This window comes from Lathyrus oleraceus, chromosome 5 (assembly GCF_024323335.1).
Source record: "Lathyrus oleraceus cultivar Zhongwan6 chromosome 5, CAAS_Psat_ZW6_1.0, whole genome shotgun sequence".
NCBI lineage: Eukaryota > Viridiplantae > Streptophyta > Magnoliopsida > Fabales > Fabaceae > Lathyrus > Lathyrus oleraceus.
In genome coordinates, this window is record NC_066583.1 from 568,068,204 (window position 1) to 568,085,555 (window position 17,352).

Sequence of the window (17,352 nt, forward strand, 5' to 3'; positions counted from 1 at the left end):
AATGAATCACACTTGGCTTTTCTCCAATCCACTTCTCAAAAGGAACAAGTTCCTTCAACTTCTTAGTTGGACACCTATTGAGCACATACGGTGAAGTGGCAACAGCTTCTCCCTACAAGGTGTGAGGGAGCTTCGTCTCCTTTAACATGCTCATTGTCATATCAAGCAAAGTTATGTTTCTTCTTTCAGCAAGACTATTTTGTTGAGGAGTGTATGGAGAAATCACCTCTTGCTCAATTCCATTCTCCCCATAGAATGTTTTTAAATCTGGAGAGTTATACTCACCTCAACCATCAGTTCTAAGAACTTTCAGCTTCTGACCACTCTGTTTTTCAGCCTTCACTTTGAACTTTTGAAACTTAGCAAACACCTTATGCTTAAACTTGATGAGTGTTACCCATGTCATTCTTGTGAACTCATCCACAAACGACACAAATATTTGTTTTTTCCAAGTGAAGGTACTTCAAATGGTCCACAAATGTAAGAATTTACTACTCCCAAAGCATGCTTCTGATGTAAATGGGAATCTAGGTTGCTTTCCTTTCATGCATATCTCACATGACTTCTCAGGCTTCACAATCTTGAGAATGCCATATACCAACTTTTTAGAATTCAGATGCCCCAAGCTTCTGAAATTAAGATGCCCCAATCTCTTGTGCCATAACTCACTGTCACCTTCAGCACCTTCTGCACTAAGACATTTAGTTTCAACAGTTTCCACATTCACCTTGAATGTTCTGTTGCTTCCTTGCTCATATTGCATAATCAACTTCTGATCAGAATCATACAACTTCAAGAGATTATTTTTCATAGTAACTGAGAAACCTTTCTCAATGAGTTGACCTACACTCATTAGATTGCTCTTCATGCCCGGAAAATACCAAACATCATTGATCAGAACAATTTTACCATTTTTCACCTTGACTTTGATATTTCCCATACCTTTAACATTGAGGTATTTATCATCAGCACATCTGATATTTGTCCTCTTTCTAGAGTCAAAATTAACCCGTCAATATTTGTTTCCAATTAAGTGATTTGAGCAGCCAATGTCCATATACCACTCGTCTACCAAATACGCACCATCAGATTTAGAAGCCATAAATAACACAGGTTCATCATCAGAATCTCCTCTGCTTATGTTTGCTTATTCTGATTTTCTTTCCTTGTTTGACCAACACTCAGCAGCAAAGTGGCCGAACTCTTACAACAGTAACATTGGACCTTCTTCTTGCCAAACTTCTCCTTTCCCTTATGATGTTTCTTTTCATCAGAATTGGAGGCTTCTGACTTTTGAAAACCACCATCATGCATGTTCTTTCCTTCTGACCAAGACTTCTTCTGACTCATATTCCCAAAAGACGCTTTAGGAGCTTGCTCTACCTCTCTTTCAGAGGTTCTCTCAATCAGACGCAACTCTTGTGTCTCTAGACTACTCTGCAGCTCTTCAATCCTCATGGTGCTGAGGTCTTTAGAATGTTCAATTGATACAACAATGTAATCAAATTGAGGAGTAAGAGATCTTAATACCTTCTCAATGATTATTTGTTCTGACAAAGTTTTTCCATAAGATTTTATCTCATTGGTGATTATAATCAGTCTAGAGATGTTAATCATGTATCTTCTCATTGTCTTTCATGTTGAGATTCTCATATTGTTTACGTAGAGACCGAAGTTTCACCTTCCTCATTGATGTATCACCGTCATAACACCGTACTGGTGTGTCCCACACAGCCTTCGCTGTTGTTGAATCAACAATTTTCTCAAACACGTTCGCATCCACACACTGATGGATGTAGAACAACTACTTTTGATCTTTCTTCCTTATTTCTCTTTACGCATTTCTCTGTGCTTCTGTCCCATCCTCTGCAACCGGAATATAACTATCGTTGATGAGATCAAGAACGCCTTGAGTGCCAAACAACACACTCATCTGAATCGACCACCGATTCCAATTCTTTCTATCAAACACTGGAAGCTTTGTATTCAAGCTACCGTTTTCGCCGTTGATCTTCAATTTGTGCACTGAAACTCACACAGATCTCACCAAACACTCGTGTTTCCTAATCCCGCAAAATCAAGAAATGTGATTCTATTACGATTCTGATCGTGAATTCAACGTGAATTCAAGAAATGAAATCAATCACACATGTCTCACCGTACACTCGTGTTTCCCTGTGAATCTTCCATGTGAATCGAACTAGAGCTCTAGATACCAATTGTTGGTGCACAAGATGAAAATGGACGCAGAAAGAGAAAATAGATCTAACTAACTTTTGAGAGAAACTCTATTAATTGCATTGTAAAATTCGGTTACACGTTTGATTTATATACACAAATTAAAATGTCACGTAAACGAAAATATTAACCTATACTAGCTAAATTAATCTTAACAAAACTATTACTACAACCCAAAATTTAAAGAACATTTCTGAAACAGCCACATCAGAAACTTTTGCTTTTGATTAAGAATACACTTTTGAATATGAATTACTTCTATAATACATTGCACCGAGTATCTGCATCTCCCCAATTGCATGAGCTTTGCAACAATGTCACCAGCACTGTTGGTGGATTAGATGATCTAAAGTTTAAGGGTTCTTTAACTTTACCTTCCGTAGCTCAAGCCATTATTTCCATTAAACATGAGGCACACACTAGAAGATTGCTCATGTTATTCTTATGGTTTAATCAAACTTTTGGTCTTTTAGTTTAGACTTTTGTTAAACAAAGAAAAAAAAATGAAGCATTGAGCATTTTCAATAACTTAGACAAGTATAAGCTTACGGTGTGTTGTTGAGTTTTGGGGTTCGATGTTGGCTAAAGTTTGTGTTCCTTCAAACTGGAAAAGAGTTATTCAAGAGCATGTCTTCTCGTTACTTCAAAGCTGCAACAGCGAAACAAACATCGCTCAAATTCATAGCCAAGTAGTTCTCAATAGCCTCTCTCACAAGAATAACATCATCACCAAGCTTCTTTCACTCTACATAGCCTCTGGTAAACTTCAACATGCCCAAAAGCTTTTAAAAAAAATTGATAACACAAACACCACCGTTTGGAACCACATGATTAGAGGCTATGCCAGCAGCCATATGCCTTGGAAGTCAGTTCAATATTACAGTCAAATGGTGTCAACTGAGTCTGAACCTGACGGGTTCACATACTCGTTTCTCTTGAGTGCTTGTGTACAGGGTGAGTTGGTAAAAGAAGGTGAACAGGTGCATGCGACTGTTCTGGCAAAAGGGTATTGCTCAGACGTGTTCGTGAACACTAATTTGATCAACTTTTATGTTAAGGTGGTGTTGAGAAAGCACGCCACGTGTTTGATGATATGACTGAAAGAAGTGTTGTTAGCTGGAATTCTATACTTGCTGGGTATGTTAGGTGCTGTGATATTGATGCTGCGAGAATCTTTTTTGATAAAATGCCACAGAAAAATGTTGTGTCTTGGACGACCATGATTGCTTGGTGTGCTCAGAATGGCCAATCTAAACAGGCTTTGTTGTTATTTGATCAGATGTGGAGAGCACGCGTGGAGTTGGATCAGGTGGCGTTGGTGGCAGCTTTATCAGCATGTGCTGAATTAGGTGATCTGAAGTTAGGAAGATGGATCCATTGGTATGTTCAAAAGAGGCAAAAACAACCCTCTGTCAGCTTGAATAATGCACTCATGCACATGTATGCTAGTTGTGGAATCATTGATGAAGCTTATCAAATGTTTACCAAGATGTCACGAAAAACCAGAGTGTCTTGGACGATTATCATCATGGCTTTTGCAAAACAAGGTCTTGGGAAGGAAGCTCTTGATCTGTTTAAAGAAATGCTTAGTGATGGTGTGGAGAATAGTGGGGTAAGACCTGATGGAACAACATTCATTGGAGTTCTTTGTGCTTGCAGTTAGGGGTGTTCGCGGTGCGGTTTGGGCGGTTTTGGCGATAAAAATCATCCGAACCGCAAGAGAAAAAAGCATGCGGTTTGGTTTGGTTCGGTTCGCTTTTAGAAATAAAACCAAACCAAACCAAACCAAACCAATGCGGTTTGGGTTGGTTCGGTTGGTTCGGTTTTTTATAATATTTTTATTGTGCCATACATACACCTATAGAGAACAACATAACTTTGTATTTAGTCATTCATACATGACTAAATAACATCAAAACTCATCATATTTAGACAAAAATGTTTCATTCAATATACAAAAAAGTAGATTATACAAAAGTGGAATAAAAAACATATATAAATAGTAGCATAAAATAATATCGAAGACATTATAATAAAACATAAAAAACATATGAGATGAGAGATTAGAGAAGATGAAAAAAAGAACATAAGAGATGCGAGATTGAGAAGAAAGGTGCGATAAAAATATAATTAAAAGAGAAAATAGTAACATAAAAGATGAAAAAGAAAGAACATAAGAGATGACTTATTAGAGTAGAATAGGCGAAACCTACATGGAAAAGAAGACGAGAAGAATGTGTCATACTACTATGAGATATTTAAGAAGGTTGAAATTGAAACCCTAAGCGTGAGTAAGAGAAAATCGTTTGTAATTATAAGGTAAAGACATACTAGGTTTGATGTTTTGGTTGGATGTGGGATAAGTAAAATTTGGGTTGTAACATAATGCGGTTTGGTTTGGTTTAGTTCGGTTTGCAAAATACAAACCGCAAACCAAACCAAACCGTGCGGTTTTATTAAAAAATGACCCAAACGAATCCGAACCAAATGCGGTTTTTTGCGGTTTTGGTTTGGTTTGGTTTGGTTTGCGGTTTTCTATTGGGTTGGTTTGGTTTTGAACACCCCTACTTGCAGTCATGCAGGGTTTGTAGAGGAAGGGCGCAAATTTTTTGAAACGATGATACATACTGGGTGTATCAGCCCGAAGATTGAGCACTACGGGTGCATGGTTGATCTCTTGAGTCGTGCAGGTTGCTTAGATGAAGCATATGAACTTATAGAAACTATGCCTTTTAAGCCTAATGATGCAATATGGGGTGCCCTTCTTGGTGGTTGTCGAATACACAAGAATTCAGACCTAGCATCACGAATAGCAAACAAGTTAGTTGCTGAGCTCGACAACAATGATAAAGCTGACGGCTATCTTGTGCTCTTATCGAACATATATGCTTTCGCCAAAAGGTGGAAGGATGTCGTTGCAGTGAGACAAAAAATGATTGAGATGGGTGTGAAAAAACCTCCGGGTCAAAGTTGGATCCAAATTTATGGGGTTGTTCATAATTTTATGGTGGGTGATATGACTCATAAGCATTCATCTTTAATCTATGAAACCCTTTGTGAGATTACCGAGCAAGCCCGTGCGGCAGGCTATAAACCAGACATAACAGAAGTTCTATTGGATGTTGAGGGATAGTAAATATAGGAAGAACACAAATTTTGCTTCGTGTATTTTGGTTTTACAATTATTTTGCATGTACTTATGAGAAGGCAAGTGCTCATTTTGTGGTTTTTCAAGCATCTGGTGGCGATTGCTTGTTGCCATTGCCCAACACTAGTTCTATACATTGATTTTAGAACATGGAAAATCAGAAAGAATCCATATTGAATTAAAGCAGATTTCACATACAAACACAACTTCACATCTACTAACAGGAAATGAAATATAAAAAGTTGGAGTAGCCTCTTCCCTTTACTCAGGCTAGTACTGCCACTACTGCTGTGGTTATTGAAGTATACAATGTAGTTCCCAGTTAGTCATTTCCTTTTGTTGTATGGGGCAACTTGTTTAATATTCTTTTTGTCATAAAATAAGTGTGACATTTAATAAAATTATTTATTTCAAACTAAATATTATTTTTAATTTTTATCTTTTGATTATACTACCTTTTAATAAATATTTTAAATTTATTATTCTTTCATTTTACCTTTATTATAATTCAAATACATCAAAATAAACAAATATAATTTAATAAAAATATTATTCTCTTTTGTTTATCATATTTTATGAAATAATCCACTACGGCGCTTATTTTGAGATGAAGGAAGTAGATAATATGACAAGTTATTCTTTTTACTTAATATAGAAAACATTAACGGCAGAAAACTAATTCAATTCACAATTTGGTACCTTAGTCAATTGGAACGTGCACTTTTGATTCACGTTGAATGTTGCATTTTGAAAATAAATTAAAGGAAGTCATTTCAAATAGCTCAACTGTTTTTTACTTCAACAAACTCATTAAATTTTAAAAAAAGTCATTTAAAATGATGGCAACAAAAAGATTCTACTTATCAATGAAAAATGTCTCAATTTTTTTTTACGCATTAGTCGTGGATAATTTATATAGTTTAAAAGGATAAAATGATTAAAGAATCATTGTTTGTCTCGTTAAATCAGTTCAATTGATAATTATACTAGAATATCTGATATAAAGACACAGATTCGAATCCGTGATATCTCATTTATTCATATTTAAATAATAAAATCTCAGTCACTAAACTATTTGACAAAAAAAGACTAAACAACCATTTATGACCTATGAAACTCTGACACGTCATTTATACGTTGTGTCACCCTGTCGGACACGTGTCCGACACAGATACTTGTACAACACGTTTTTGACGTGTCCAACGAAAAAAGGTTATTCTTAAAGTGATTGTACAATTTTGTTTATCATCATGTTGTGAAAGAAATTGGAGCACATATTCATTTATTCATTCTTTGAAGAGAAACAAGATGACACCACATCAAGTATAAGTTTTAGTGTATGTGTATAGTAACCTTCGACTTTTATCAAGGTGCACTCCCCAATATCATCAAGAGGAAACTAAAATGTGGGATGTCACTCGAGATGAGTTTGGACCATTAGATGATAGTGGACTTCTTGAAGTTGTTGACCTGTCTCTAGACAAGGCATGCTTAGAGGCTGATTTTTTCAATGTGTAGTGACTATGATATGATTTGTATCTTACATTTTGGTGAATTTATATTATTTTTTCGTTGATTGAAAGTACTAAGTTTAAATTAAACATTTGTGTAAAAAAAATATAAATAAGCATAAATTTTGCTTCTCATTTTAAATTCTTTATAAATTATGCTCATAAATCGCATTATTATATAAATATATAAAATATATATAGCCGTGTCCGTGTCCTATGTTTTTTACATTAGCGGGGTCCTCGTGTCCGTGTCCATGTCCGTGTCATGTCTCGTGTCCGTGTTCGAGTGTGAACATCATAGTTTATGACACATGAAAAAATCTTCTGGCCAAAGTTGGATCCAAATTTATGGGATTGTTCATAATTTTGTGGTGGGAGATTTGACTCATAAGCATTCATCTTTAATCTATCAAACCCTTTGCGAGATTACCGAGCAAGCCCGTGTGTAATGCTATAAACTAGACATAAAAAAGGTTTTATGGGATGTTGAATGATAATAAATATAGGAAGAACACAATTTTTGCTTCATGTATTTTAGTTTTACAATTTGTTTTGCATGTACTTATTGTTAAGAGTTATTAAGTAATAATCAAGAGCCGTAATGAGTTAACACGTGGATGTAACCGATTATAGATGTCAAAATAAATCAAATAAATAGTAGAAAAGTGCTTATAAAATTGGTGTAACCGATTACGCATTCGTAGGAACCGGTTACCACTGCTAGTTAATTTCAGTTTGTTTCAGCTGTAATCGATTATAGGTTTTGTATAATCGATTACATGCTTGAGTTTTTTATTTTTCAATTATTTGGCTTATGTAAATTATATCCCAATTATTGTTTAAATCAATTGCTAATAAAAATATTTTCACTCTTAATTCTCTCTCTCTCTCTCTCTCTCTCTCTCATTGCACGTATGAGGATACATATGCAAAAGGACCCAAATCCTTGGCGAGCACTCTAAATTAAAACTTATTCTTTCCCCCATCTCACTCTATTCATTTCATTCATCAATAGCAAGCAACATTCAGATAAACAAGACCCATATGCATTGATACAAGCAAGTGGTTCTCATGGAGTATCATGGATGTGACAGTGCTAATACATTCCCCTTGCATAATCGACTTCTGAATCCTCTTTTGGTTGCGAGACCATTTTCATTTGGGGGTTTATCACTATTTTCCCTTTCCTTTGAAATAAGTAAAATCCGGTGACAACTCTGTATTTTTCGCGGCACAACATCTGCAAAAATATTTCTTTCTCATTCCTGATGGATAATTCATCCATCTCTTAATTTTCGTTTTGTGTTTGATCATTTGCACTTGATTTTTCTTAAATTCGAAATTTGAAACCGAGAGAAGTGAGAAAAGAGTTGTGGTGTTGTTGTTTTTCTGGTTTGAAATGAGTAAGAGAAATGTTGAGATCGAGCAATCCATGTTGCTCTAATTCATTTTCATTTTCCAGATCTTTAACACACAAAAAGAGAGAGAGAGAGAGAGAGGAGAGAGAGGAGAGAGAGAGAGAGAGAGAGAGAGAGAGAGAGAGAGAGAGAGAGAGAGAGAGAGGAGAGAGAGAGAGAGAGAGAGAGAGAGAGAGAGAGAGATCGTATGAGAGGTTCGTGATGTTGTTGTGTGTTATTTTCTGAATAACCAGTAGCATCGAGAAAGATTGTAAAACTGAATGAAAGAAAAAGAGAGTGAGCATTTGAATTTTCATGAAAAAAATGCTAATGAAAAATAAAAAAAGGGAGGCAAAGAAGAAGAATGAGGGATTGCTCCTCATTCTATTTTATAATTTAACTCATATTATTTTTAATTTTTTTTTAAATCGAAATAAAGCTTTTGCCGTATGGCAATATATGGGACATTAGATCTAAGCCTAGGGAAAATCCATGCAAGAACCCCCATTGTAGCCATATGATCATAGCCATTGGATCATAATCATATGAATTAGTTTATTTGATCTTGATTGCATCATGATATTGAATAAAGACTGTCTGATCTTCATCAGGCGATCATGAGAGTCCAAGATTTTTGTTTGTTTTGTCTTTACTTTTTAGGTTGTTTATTGGGTTTGAGTCCCCGGCCCCTCAAATTTTCTTAACAATACATCCCCATTTTTTTGTTTTAACCCCTTTTCTATTTTCTTTTTTTATTATTATTTTTTATTGGACCAAGATCTAGGTCATACGAATTACTCTATTTACTGCTTGCACCTCCTTTTTTTTATACTTTTTTTATAGCTTTTATCCTTTTTCCTTTTTTGTTTGTTTTTAGTCTTGCTTATATTCTTATCATTTAATCTTCAACCATAGATTTTGGGGATGTGTTTTGAATATATTAACACTTATTAAAAAATATAATAAGAGAGACATTTAAATGTCATAGTTAGAATCGGTCGAAAAAGGATAATTGGATGCACACACGTTTTATTCCTCGATTAATCAGACACGTGGCGTATGCCTTATTTTAGTTGAGCGTTCGTCTTCCGAATGTTAATAATGACACTTAAGTATTTCCTTTTATTTTCATAAATAAAAGTCAAATTAAAAAGGAAAATTGGGTGTACACATTTTTATCCTCGAGTAATCGAAAACAAGGTGTACACCTTGTTCAAACCAATTAATCGTCTTCCGCTAAAACTTTTCTTAACCAAAAATTGGATTGAAAAAGGAAAATGGGGCGCACACCCTTTTTATCCTCGAGTAAACGAACGTGAGATGCACACTTCGTTCCAATTTGAATACTCGTCTTCCACTTAAAAACAATCCAACCAATCAAACTTTTTTTGTTCGCCCGTGCATGACTTAGTAATTTCTCAATTGGCGTTTATCACCCAAGCACGATTATTTTTATTTTTAATTAACAACGTTTACCGTCCAAGCGCGGATCGTTTATCAATAAGTATTTTTCATCCAAGTGCGGATCTTTTATTTCAACCAACGAGTCTTTTACCGTCCAAGCGCGACTAAACTCATTTTACAATAAAAATCAACTCACACACAAACATTTTCTACCAAGAACCACTTAGCTCTGAGTTCCCCATCACACCTAGGGATATATGTAGGAGAAAAATCCAACGTCTTATCAAGCACCCTAATTAAAAACTTATTTTTTCCCATTTCCTTTTATTTTGTAAATACATCGTAATAATTAGAAGAAATCCAAAATACCTTAAGTTACACACTCTTATTTACAAAATTGATTAGACAGCTCCTGTTGGATACAACGGATGTCGCGGAGTGCTAATATCTTCTCCGCACATAATCGACTCCTGAACATGAATTTGGTTGCGATGACCATATTTTTTTTTCTTTTTGGGTTTTATTGATGTTTTTCACTTCTAAAAATAAACTTAGGTGGGGACTTTATTGTCATTCGAGCATTCATTCACTCGACTATTTTTCGCGCCGCGACAATTGCCAATTTCATAAAGGACACATAGAGGGTCAAGTTTAGTGTAGTTAGTTTTGTGATATGTGTTTGCTTTGTTGGCATTTCTACTTGTGTTTTTTCGTTTTCTTATTATCTTGCCTTATTTTTATTCTTTGTTCATTCATGTATATATTCATCTGAGGATTTGGGAAACGTTGTTTGTGTAAAGCTATATACCCGAGCTTTGAGAAAAAACCTCAAGCTTAAGGTCAGATATTGTGTAGTGTTGGCCCCCAAGGTGTATGTATGGTTAGCATGAAGATTCCACCCAGAATAGATCTTTTTCGTGAATCTCGTCATAAAATGACTAGCCCGTTGCATGACGAAGTTGCGACCAAGGTCCACGACTGTAGGAACATTTTATAACCGTTTTGAGTATTGAGGTTGCATAGTGTTGGCCCCCAAGGTGTACACCTTATATGGTTTACATGAAGACTCCACCTATAGATATTTTTCACGAATCTCGTCATAAATAGCTAGCTCGTTGCATGGCGAAGTTCCGATTAAGATCTGTGACTCTAGGAACCCTTTTTCAAAAGTCTTATAGCTAACCTTTGTAAGTGTTTTTGGTAGTAAGTACTTAGAACCAACCTGTCATAAGGAGCCTTCCTATATAGGTTGTTCCACCACACAATTACCCGTACCGTCCCAAATTCATATCTTCTCGAGCTCATACATGACATTGTGTTACATGTTTCATCACAAACTTTTTTCTTAACATACAAAATTTGTTTTCAGGGAATTATAAAAGCTAAAATTATTGTCAAACATATGTAAAATAAATGAGAATGAGTCCGGAAAAGAGAAAAATAATCTCTAGGAACCATACCTCACAATACAAATATCTCTCCAAAAAGAAGGCAACTTAAAAAATAATCTTCCACCTCTAATTACTTAACAAGGCCAAAATAACTAGCCTCAAATCCCTAACCCTTAAACCGCCCACCCTTTTGGCTTTACACACATACTTCCACTTTACCCGAACAACTTTAGCTCCCCCTTGGGTTACCCCAAAGAAACCTCCTCTGCTTACCTACCAACTTCTTCCAGATCCAAACTGACATCTTCATTAACGACAAAAAGAACATTAAGATGAAATTTAGCATTAAATTCAATATGACCACTCTCTCATAGACTCACAAATCTATTCCTCCAGGAAGAGAGTCTCTCAGAGATGAGCTAAACTTAAGGGTGCCATGTCCTTTTCTTCCTCAAATTTGCACCTACCGGAAGTCCTATATACTTAAATAGAAGGGTATCCACCTTGAAATGCAAAAGCTCATCATCTCGACCAATAAAAAGTTTACCTACATTAACACCTCTTAGCAAAGTTCAACTTGAATCCCAAAACCAACTCAAAATTGAATTTACATTAAATATTCATAATCCAAAATATTATTATTTTTCTTTTATTATAAGATTCACTTACAAAATTTACAAATATTAAAAAAATAATTATAACAATAAATTTGTATAAAATATATCACTCTCTATAATTATTCCATATAATTAATGATATTATACGAGATAAATGAATTTATGTTTTCCATTTCTAAATAAAATAAATATATTAAATATTAGTATGCTATTTTTTTTAAATTACCATATATTAAAATGAAACGGTAAATTTTATAATTAAGTATGGAGCCAGTAAACGCAATTACAAGTTTTATTATATATTATTTTTATCAACAAACAAATATTATTATAATTTACAGCAAATTTTTAATTTAAAATTTAACGGGCAGCTTCTCAGTTCTATAGAATACTCAAGCCATTATTTGGTTTTAAAATAAAATATCAAAGCCACATTCAAGAAGCGCATCTGGTGTAGTGGTATCATAGTACCCTCCCACGGTACTGACCAGGGTTCGATTCCCTGGATGCGCAATTGTTTTTCTTGTTTTACAAACGATTATTATGCTGTTTTACAAACAATTATTAAGCAGATATAATCAAGCTAAATATAGTTGATTACCATAGACATAGGAACTAAGCAAAAGCCTTTTTTATTTAGTTCCGAATGCTCATTATTACTAGTATCCCTTTCATTAAATTCTACTTCTTTTTCTCTTTGGGTATTTCCTTTCTCCTACAAAAACAAAACACATTAAAAAATTTAAATTGTTTTTTTGTTACAATGATGTCAAATTTGATAGGATCATATTATTTTGTCTCATTTATAATATTATTCTATTTATAGATTACAATAGTAGAGACTTTGCTATTTTGTCTCATTGTATAGACTCTGAATGCGATATATAATAAAAATTATGATGGATAAATATTTGTTGGTTGATTTTTTTTATTTGTTATCTTTGCATATAATCTAAGCAGAACATTACTCTTGTATTTCTATACGGACAGAATCATAGAATACGATCAGAGAGATATAGAGGAAATCATAGTTGCAATATATTCAAAAAATGAAGAAACTAATGAAGAAGAAGATCTTATCCTTTACGATACATGTGGCCTCTCTTTCAGTGAAGGATGTCGATCTTTCGGTGAAGGATTCTGAGATATGTAAGAGGAACTCTAAGGCATGAAATTTTGTTTCCATCTGGAGTATCAAATGCTGCTGAGCTGATATGATACTCAGACTCAGACTGATGTGGTGATAGAGTGGACATAATAAGCACTACATGATACATGTTTATGTATCTAGGAGCTCCTATTTTTTGGTGTTCTAAGAAGAAATAAGTGGTTGCATTGTCAACCTATGAAGCTAAATACATAGATGTTGCTTTGTCAGCTTGTTAGGTTGTTTGGCTGATGAATTTGCTGAAGAAACTGAAGTTCAAAGTGAGCAAACCAGTCAGATAGATGATTTACAACAAATATGCTATAAGTCTTGCTAAAAATCCAGTAATGCATGGAAGAAGCAAACACATTGATACTAAATACCATTTTCTACACAATCAGGTTTAGAATGAGGTACTTATGGTTATTCACGTTAGCACTCAGGAGCAACTTGCAGATGTACTTACAAAGACAATCAAAATTGAACATTCATCAATTTAAGTTGGATTTGGGTGTTTATATAAACCCAAATATAATTGCATTTGTAACAGATTTTAACAGAATTTGAAAATTGAAAAAGTTAGTTGCAATCTCTCTCTCTCTCTCTCTCTCTCTCTCTCTCTCTCTCTCTCTCTCTCTCTCTCTCTCTCTCTCCAACTGTTCTTGTTATACGATACGCAACGATTTAGAAAGAGGGGGGGGGGGGGGGGGGGGGGGGGGATAGATCCCAAGTTAAAGAAACTTCACAAAAAATTGTTTTGAAAAATTTAACGGCTAGCGAAAGTGACTCGGATCGTCTAAACCGAACCGCTGTCAGAAATCTCAGATATGCATATGTAGAACCAAGTTATGATAATGAGAACAAATTGATCAAAATACTATTAGTCACAATCACGTGAATGTTACTATAATAGTAAAGACTATTTCCAATAGGGATGGCAATGGGCAGGGTTTAGACATGGTATTATAGTACCCATCCCCATATCCGCGATTTGAAAAAATCCCCGTGTCCGAGCCTATACCTGCTTGGGTGCCAAAGTTAGCACCCATACCCGTATCCTATGGATATGTAAGTACTCATACCTGTACCCGTAACCCGCATTCCTATTAAAAATAACTAGATCAATTATAAAATATCATATAATTTTAAGTTTTTAAAACATTAAAAAAAATTCAAACAATTTATTGTTGAAAAAAACGAACACTTATATTAAGAATGTAATGGTTTAACATTGATATATGTTTTATAATTGATAGACATACATTTTATATAATAATGTAAACTAAAATATATAAATAAAAATAAAAATACATAAATATATAGTGTGCGGGTATGAGGCGGGATGAGTACCAAGGTGCCCATACCCGCATCTACACCCATTTATTTTTATGGGTAATTACCCGAGCCCATGCCCGTATCCATTTTTGCGGGTTTTTACCCTACCCATTGTGGGTAAATTTGCGGGTGCCCATTGAGAATGAGTCAAATTACCATCCATAATTCCCAATGACAAAATACAAAAAAAATGCTATTGAGACAAATTATCGAACACCTTGTGTATAATCGATTCGTTTAGAATTTTGTATGATTTTGTTGATTTGCAAATCCAACCACAATCTAATATATTGTGATCAACTCAACATAACCTCTTTTAAAAATGTTATCAAAAAGTTTAGCCAAACGTATTGATCACACAATCGATGAATTTAACAATTTGCAAATGAAAAATGAAATATATATATATATATATATATAATATATATATTATATAATATATATATATATATATATATATATATATATATATAGAGAGAGAGAGAGAGAGAGAGAGAGAGAGAGAGAGAGAGAGCAATGATTAGTTTAGGCAGTTCCCCAATCAGCCTCGCTATGGGTATGTCTTCCCTCAATTCGAACTCGAATTGAGATAATGAAATTAACCTTACTTTGCAAAAGTAGAATACAAGAGAAATGTAGCAATCCAACCCTACAAACCCTATGTTTGATGTTGATTCTAACACTTTCTCTTCCATTGATCTGAGATTGATCAAGTCACCCAACAATACCGTCTCACGCTACTCCTTTGCAAGAACCTTCAATTCTTCAAAGCTTTCACTCGATCGAATCTAAATTGCTAATTGTTGTAACCCAAGATTTACCAAGTTGATCCACCGTCTCACGCTACTCCTTTGCAAGGAACCACTGTTCTTCAAAGCTTTCACTCGACCGAGTCCAACTTGTGTAATCTTGTCTGAAACCTTCAAATCTCTAATTGGTCTTGAAGGAAAATTCCATCTTGGTTTTCTTATTTGAAACCCTCAAAGATCTCAACCAAATTTATAATTCAAAAACCTAAATTGGGCGTTATTAACACTGATTCTAGATGACACAAAAACAAAGAATGATTATGTGCAATTTGTTTGTGTGTACGCATATAATTTTGGTTGAAGATAATGAGCACTCTTTGAAATCCATTTTCGTACGTGATTTTTCTCAAAATCACTAAAAGAAATGATGCATGAATGAAGTAAGTATATATATATATATATAATATATATATATATATATAATATATATATATATATATTATATATATATGTGTGTGTGTGTGTGTGTGTGTGTGTGATAGAAGCGAAAGGAATGCAAACGGTTTGGAAAATAATATAAAATTTAAAGATTTTTTATACATGTGTCGACATGTATAGGTGGCACATCAAATAGAAACTACAGACTTTAAAAATGACTTACATGTGTCGACCTGTAACTCGTATGTATCGACACATAGAAAATTTTTTCTTCTATGTTTCGACTCATAACATGTATGTGTCGACACATAGACTTATTTTTCATATAAAAACCAGTTTTTAATGCATGAAATCTTTCCTAAACATTTTCTAAACTATTTCCAAAATATTGTTATGCTTCCTAATGTTAAGATGCACATTTAAACTCAAAGGATATCGTCCAATATACATAAACGCTAAAGTATCATAGTTTTGACATCATACAAAAAAATTCTAATAAAAAGAGCACTCACATTCATCATTTTCTTCCTCGTATGCATTGTTAATGGAAGCTCATTGTTGAACTCCAGTAATAACAAACTCACATTTGACAAGGTAGATAAAATAGGTCACTAATAGACCATAACAAATTATATCAGCAGGTAGTCACTCAAGTAGTCGCAACTAATTTTTAAATTAAATCAATTTTACAAAATCAATAAAAATACAATACTCATGACATAAACACCATCTAATATAGATTAATTATTAGAGTATTAGATGGATAACTTCATACGTTTTGCCATAGTTGAATTGAATTCTAATTAAATTTAAATTCCTACATATACCTTAAAAGCTTAAGGACCTAACACCAAATGAGAAAAAGCATGAAACCAATCATCATCTCACCCCAACAGATCAACCAGCTAAATAGTAAACTACTCAAAACTAAATCATCAAAAATGCTAATTGAATTGATCAAACTAACCTCATAAAATTGGTCTATTTCTTCCTTCTCTTTTGCCTTGAATATCTGGTTCACACATAAAAACCTAAAATATTTATTATATAGTCGAATTAAATAAACTACTACAAAACTTTATCCGTTTCAAATTTAACTTAATTCATATACACCTTAGTAAACAAAAATTCATACCTTGGGGCTATTGATAGGAGAACTTGCAGTATCTTCCAAATCATGATCAACCAAACTAGTTTTAATTTTCTTCCTCTTCTTGAAACTCAATCTTTTATTATACTCCATGGCACCTTGTGCACTATGATCACTTAATTTTTTTTCAGCAGCATCAAAGACAAGGGAAGAGGTAGAGGAACCACCATCATGATCATCACCATCAATATTATTATGATCATTGTTAAAGAAATCCTCAAAGTATTTAGTCCAACTACTCTCTTCTGAGGACTCAAAACTTATCATGTTGTTATTCAAAGGAGATTTGCTTATTGAACTCATTTTTGAAAAACCAACAAAATGGAACGAATATATGATGAAATAATTAGTTGAGTTTGGTGGCTATAGTTCTAACATAAAGCACGCATAAAGAGTATATTCGAAATATAATAAGTTAATAATGAAGAGTTAATTAATATAGATAAATATGATGATGAAATGTATGACGATTATGGAATCTTGAAAAACAAAATTAATAGAGTTTGACGATTTATATGGTGACAGATAGGGCATGCACAACTAAGATATGCCAAAGTTTTCTTTATGATGGACTTAGCTTTCCACTAATGATTTGAATTAGTCATTAATTTAATTTAGTCACCATATAGTCTATAGAGAAATTTGGAAATGTTCTTTCGGCTGACTCACTATCTTATCTCAAAGCTTAAGTCAGCATATAAAAAAAAAGTCTAAAGGAAATTGGATTATTAGAAGTGATTTTAAAGTTTAAGTGACTTGTTTAGGAGGAGCTAATTAACATGTAATGTAATGACAGGTAAAATAAGAGCTTTTTAACCCTTAGAATA

The 17,352-nt window shown here is 33.9% G+C and overlaps 1 protein-coding gene, 1 non-coding gene and 1 pseudogene across 2 annotated transcripts; 2 read left to right on the top strand and 1 right to left on the bottom strand.

Annotated features, from left to right (window-relative positions):
* Positions 1 to 2,499: 2,499 nt before the first annotated feature.
* LOC127086516 (pentatricopeptide repeat-containing protein At5g66520-like) lies at positions 2,500 to 5,466 on the top strand (annotated as a pseudogene).
* A 6,514-nt stretch (positions 5,467 to 11,980) lies between these two features.
* On the bottom strand, positions 11,981 to 16,915 carry LOC127086517 (vascular-related unknown protein 4). The gene is made up of 3 exons (XM_051027291.1): positions 16,511 to 16,915; positions 16,343 to 16,387; positions 11,981 to 12,421 (listed from the first exon to the last, which is right to left on the bottom strand). The coding sequence occupies exons 1-3, from the start codon at positions 16,826 to 16,828 to the stop codon at positions 12,290 to 12,292; spliced, it is 495 nt and encodes a 164-aa protein (XP_050883248.1). The 5' UTR covers positions 16,829 to 16,915; the 3' UTR covers positions 11,981 to 12,289.
* TRNAG-CCC (transfer RNA glycine (anticodon CCC)) lies at positions 12,149 to 12,219 on the top strand. Its single transcript has one exon. It is a non-coding gene; the product is annotated as a tRNA-Gly (tRNA).
* Positions 16,916 to 17,352: the final 437 nt, after the last annotated feature.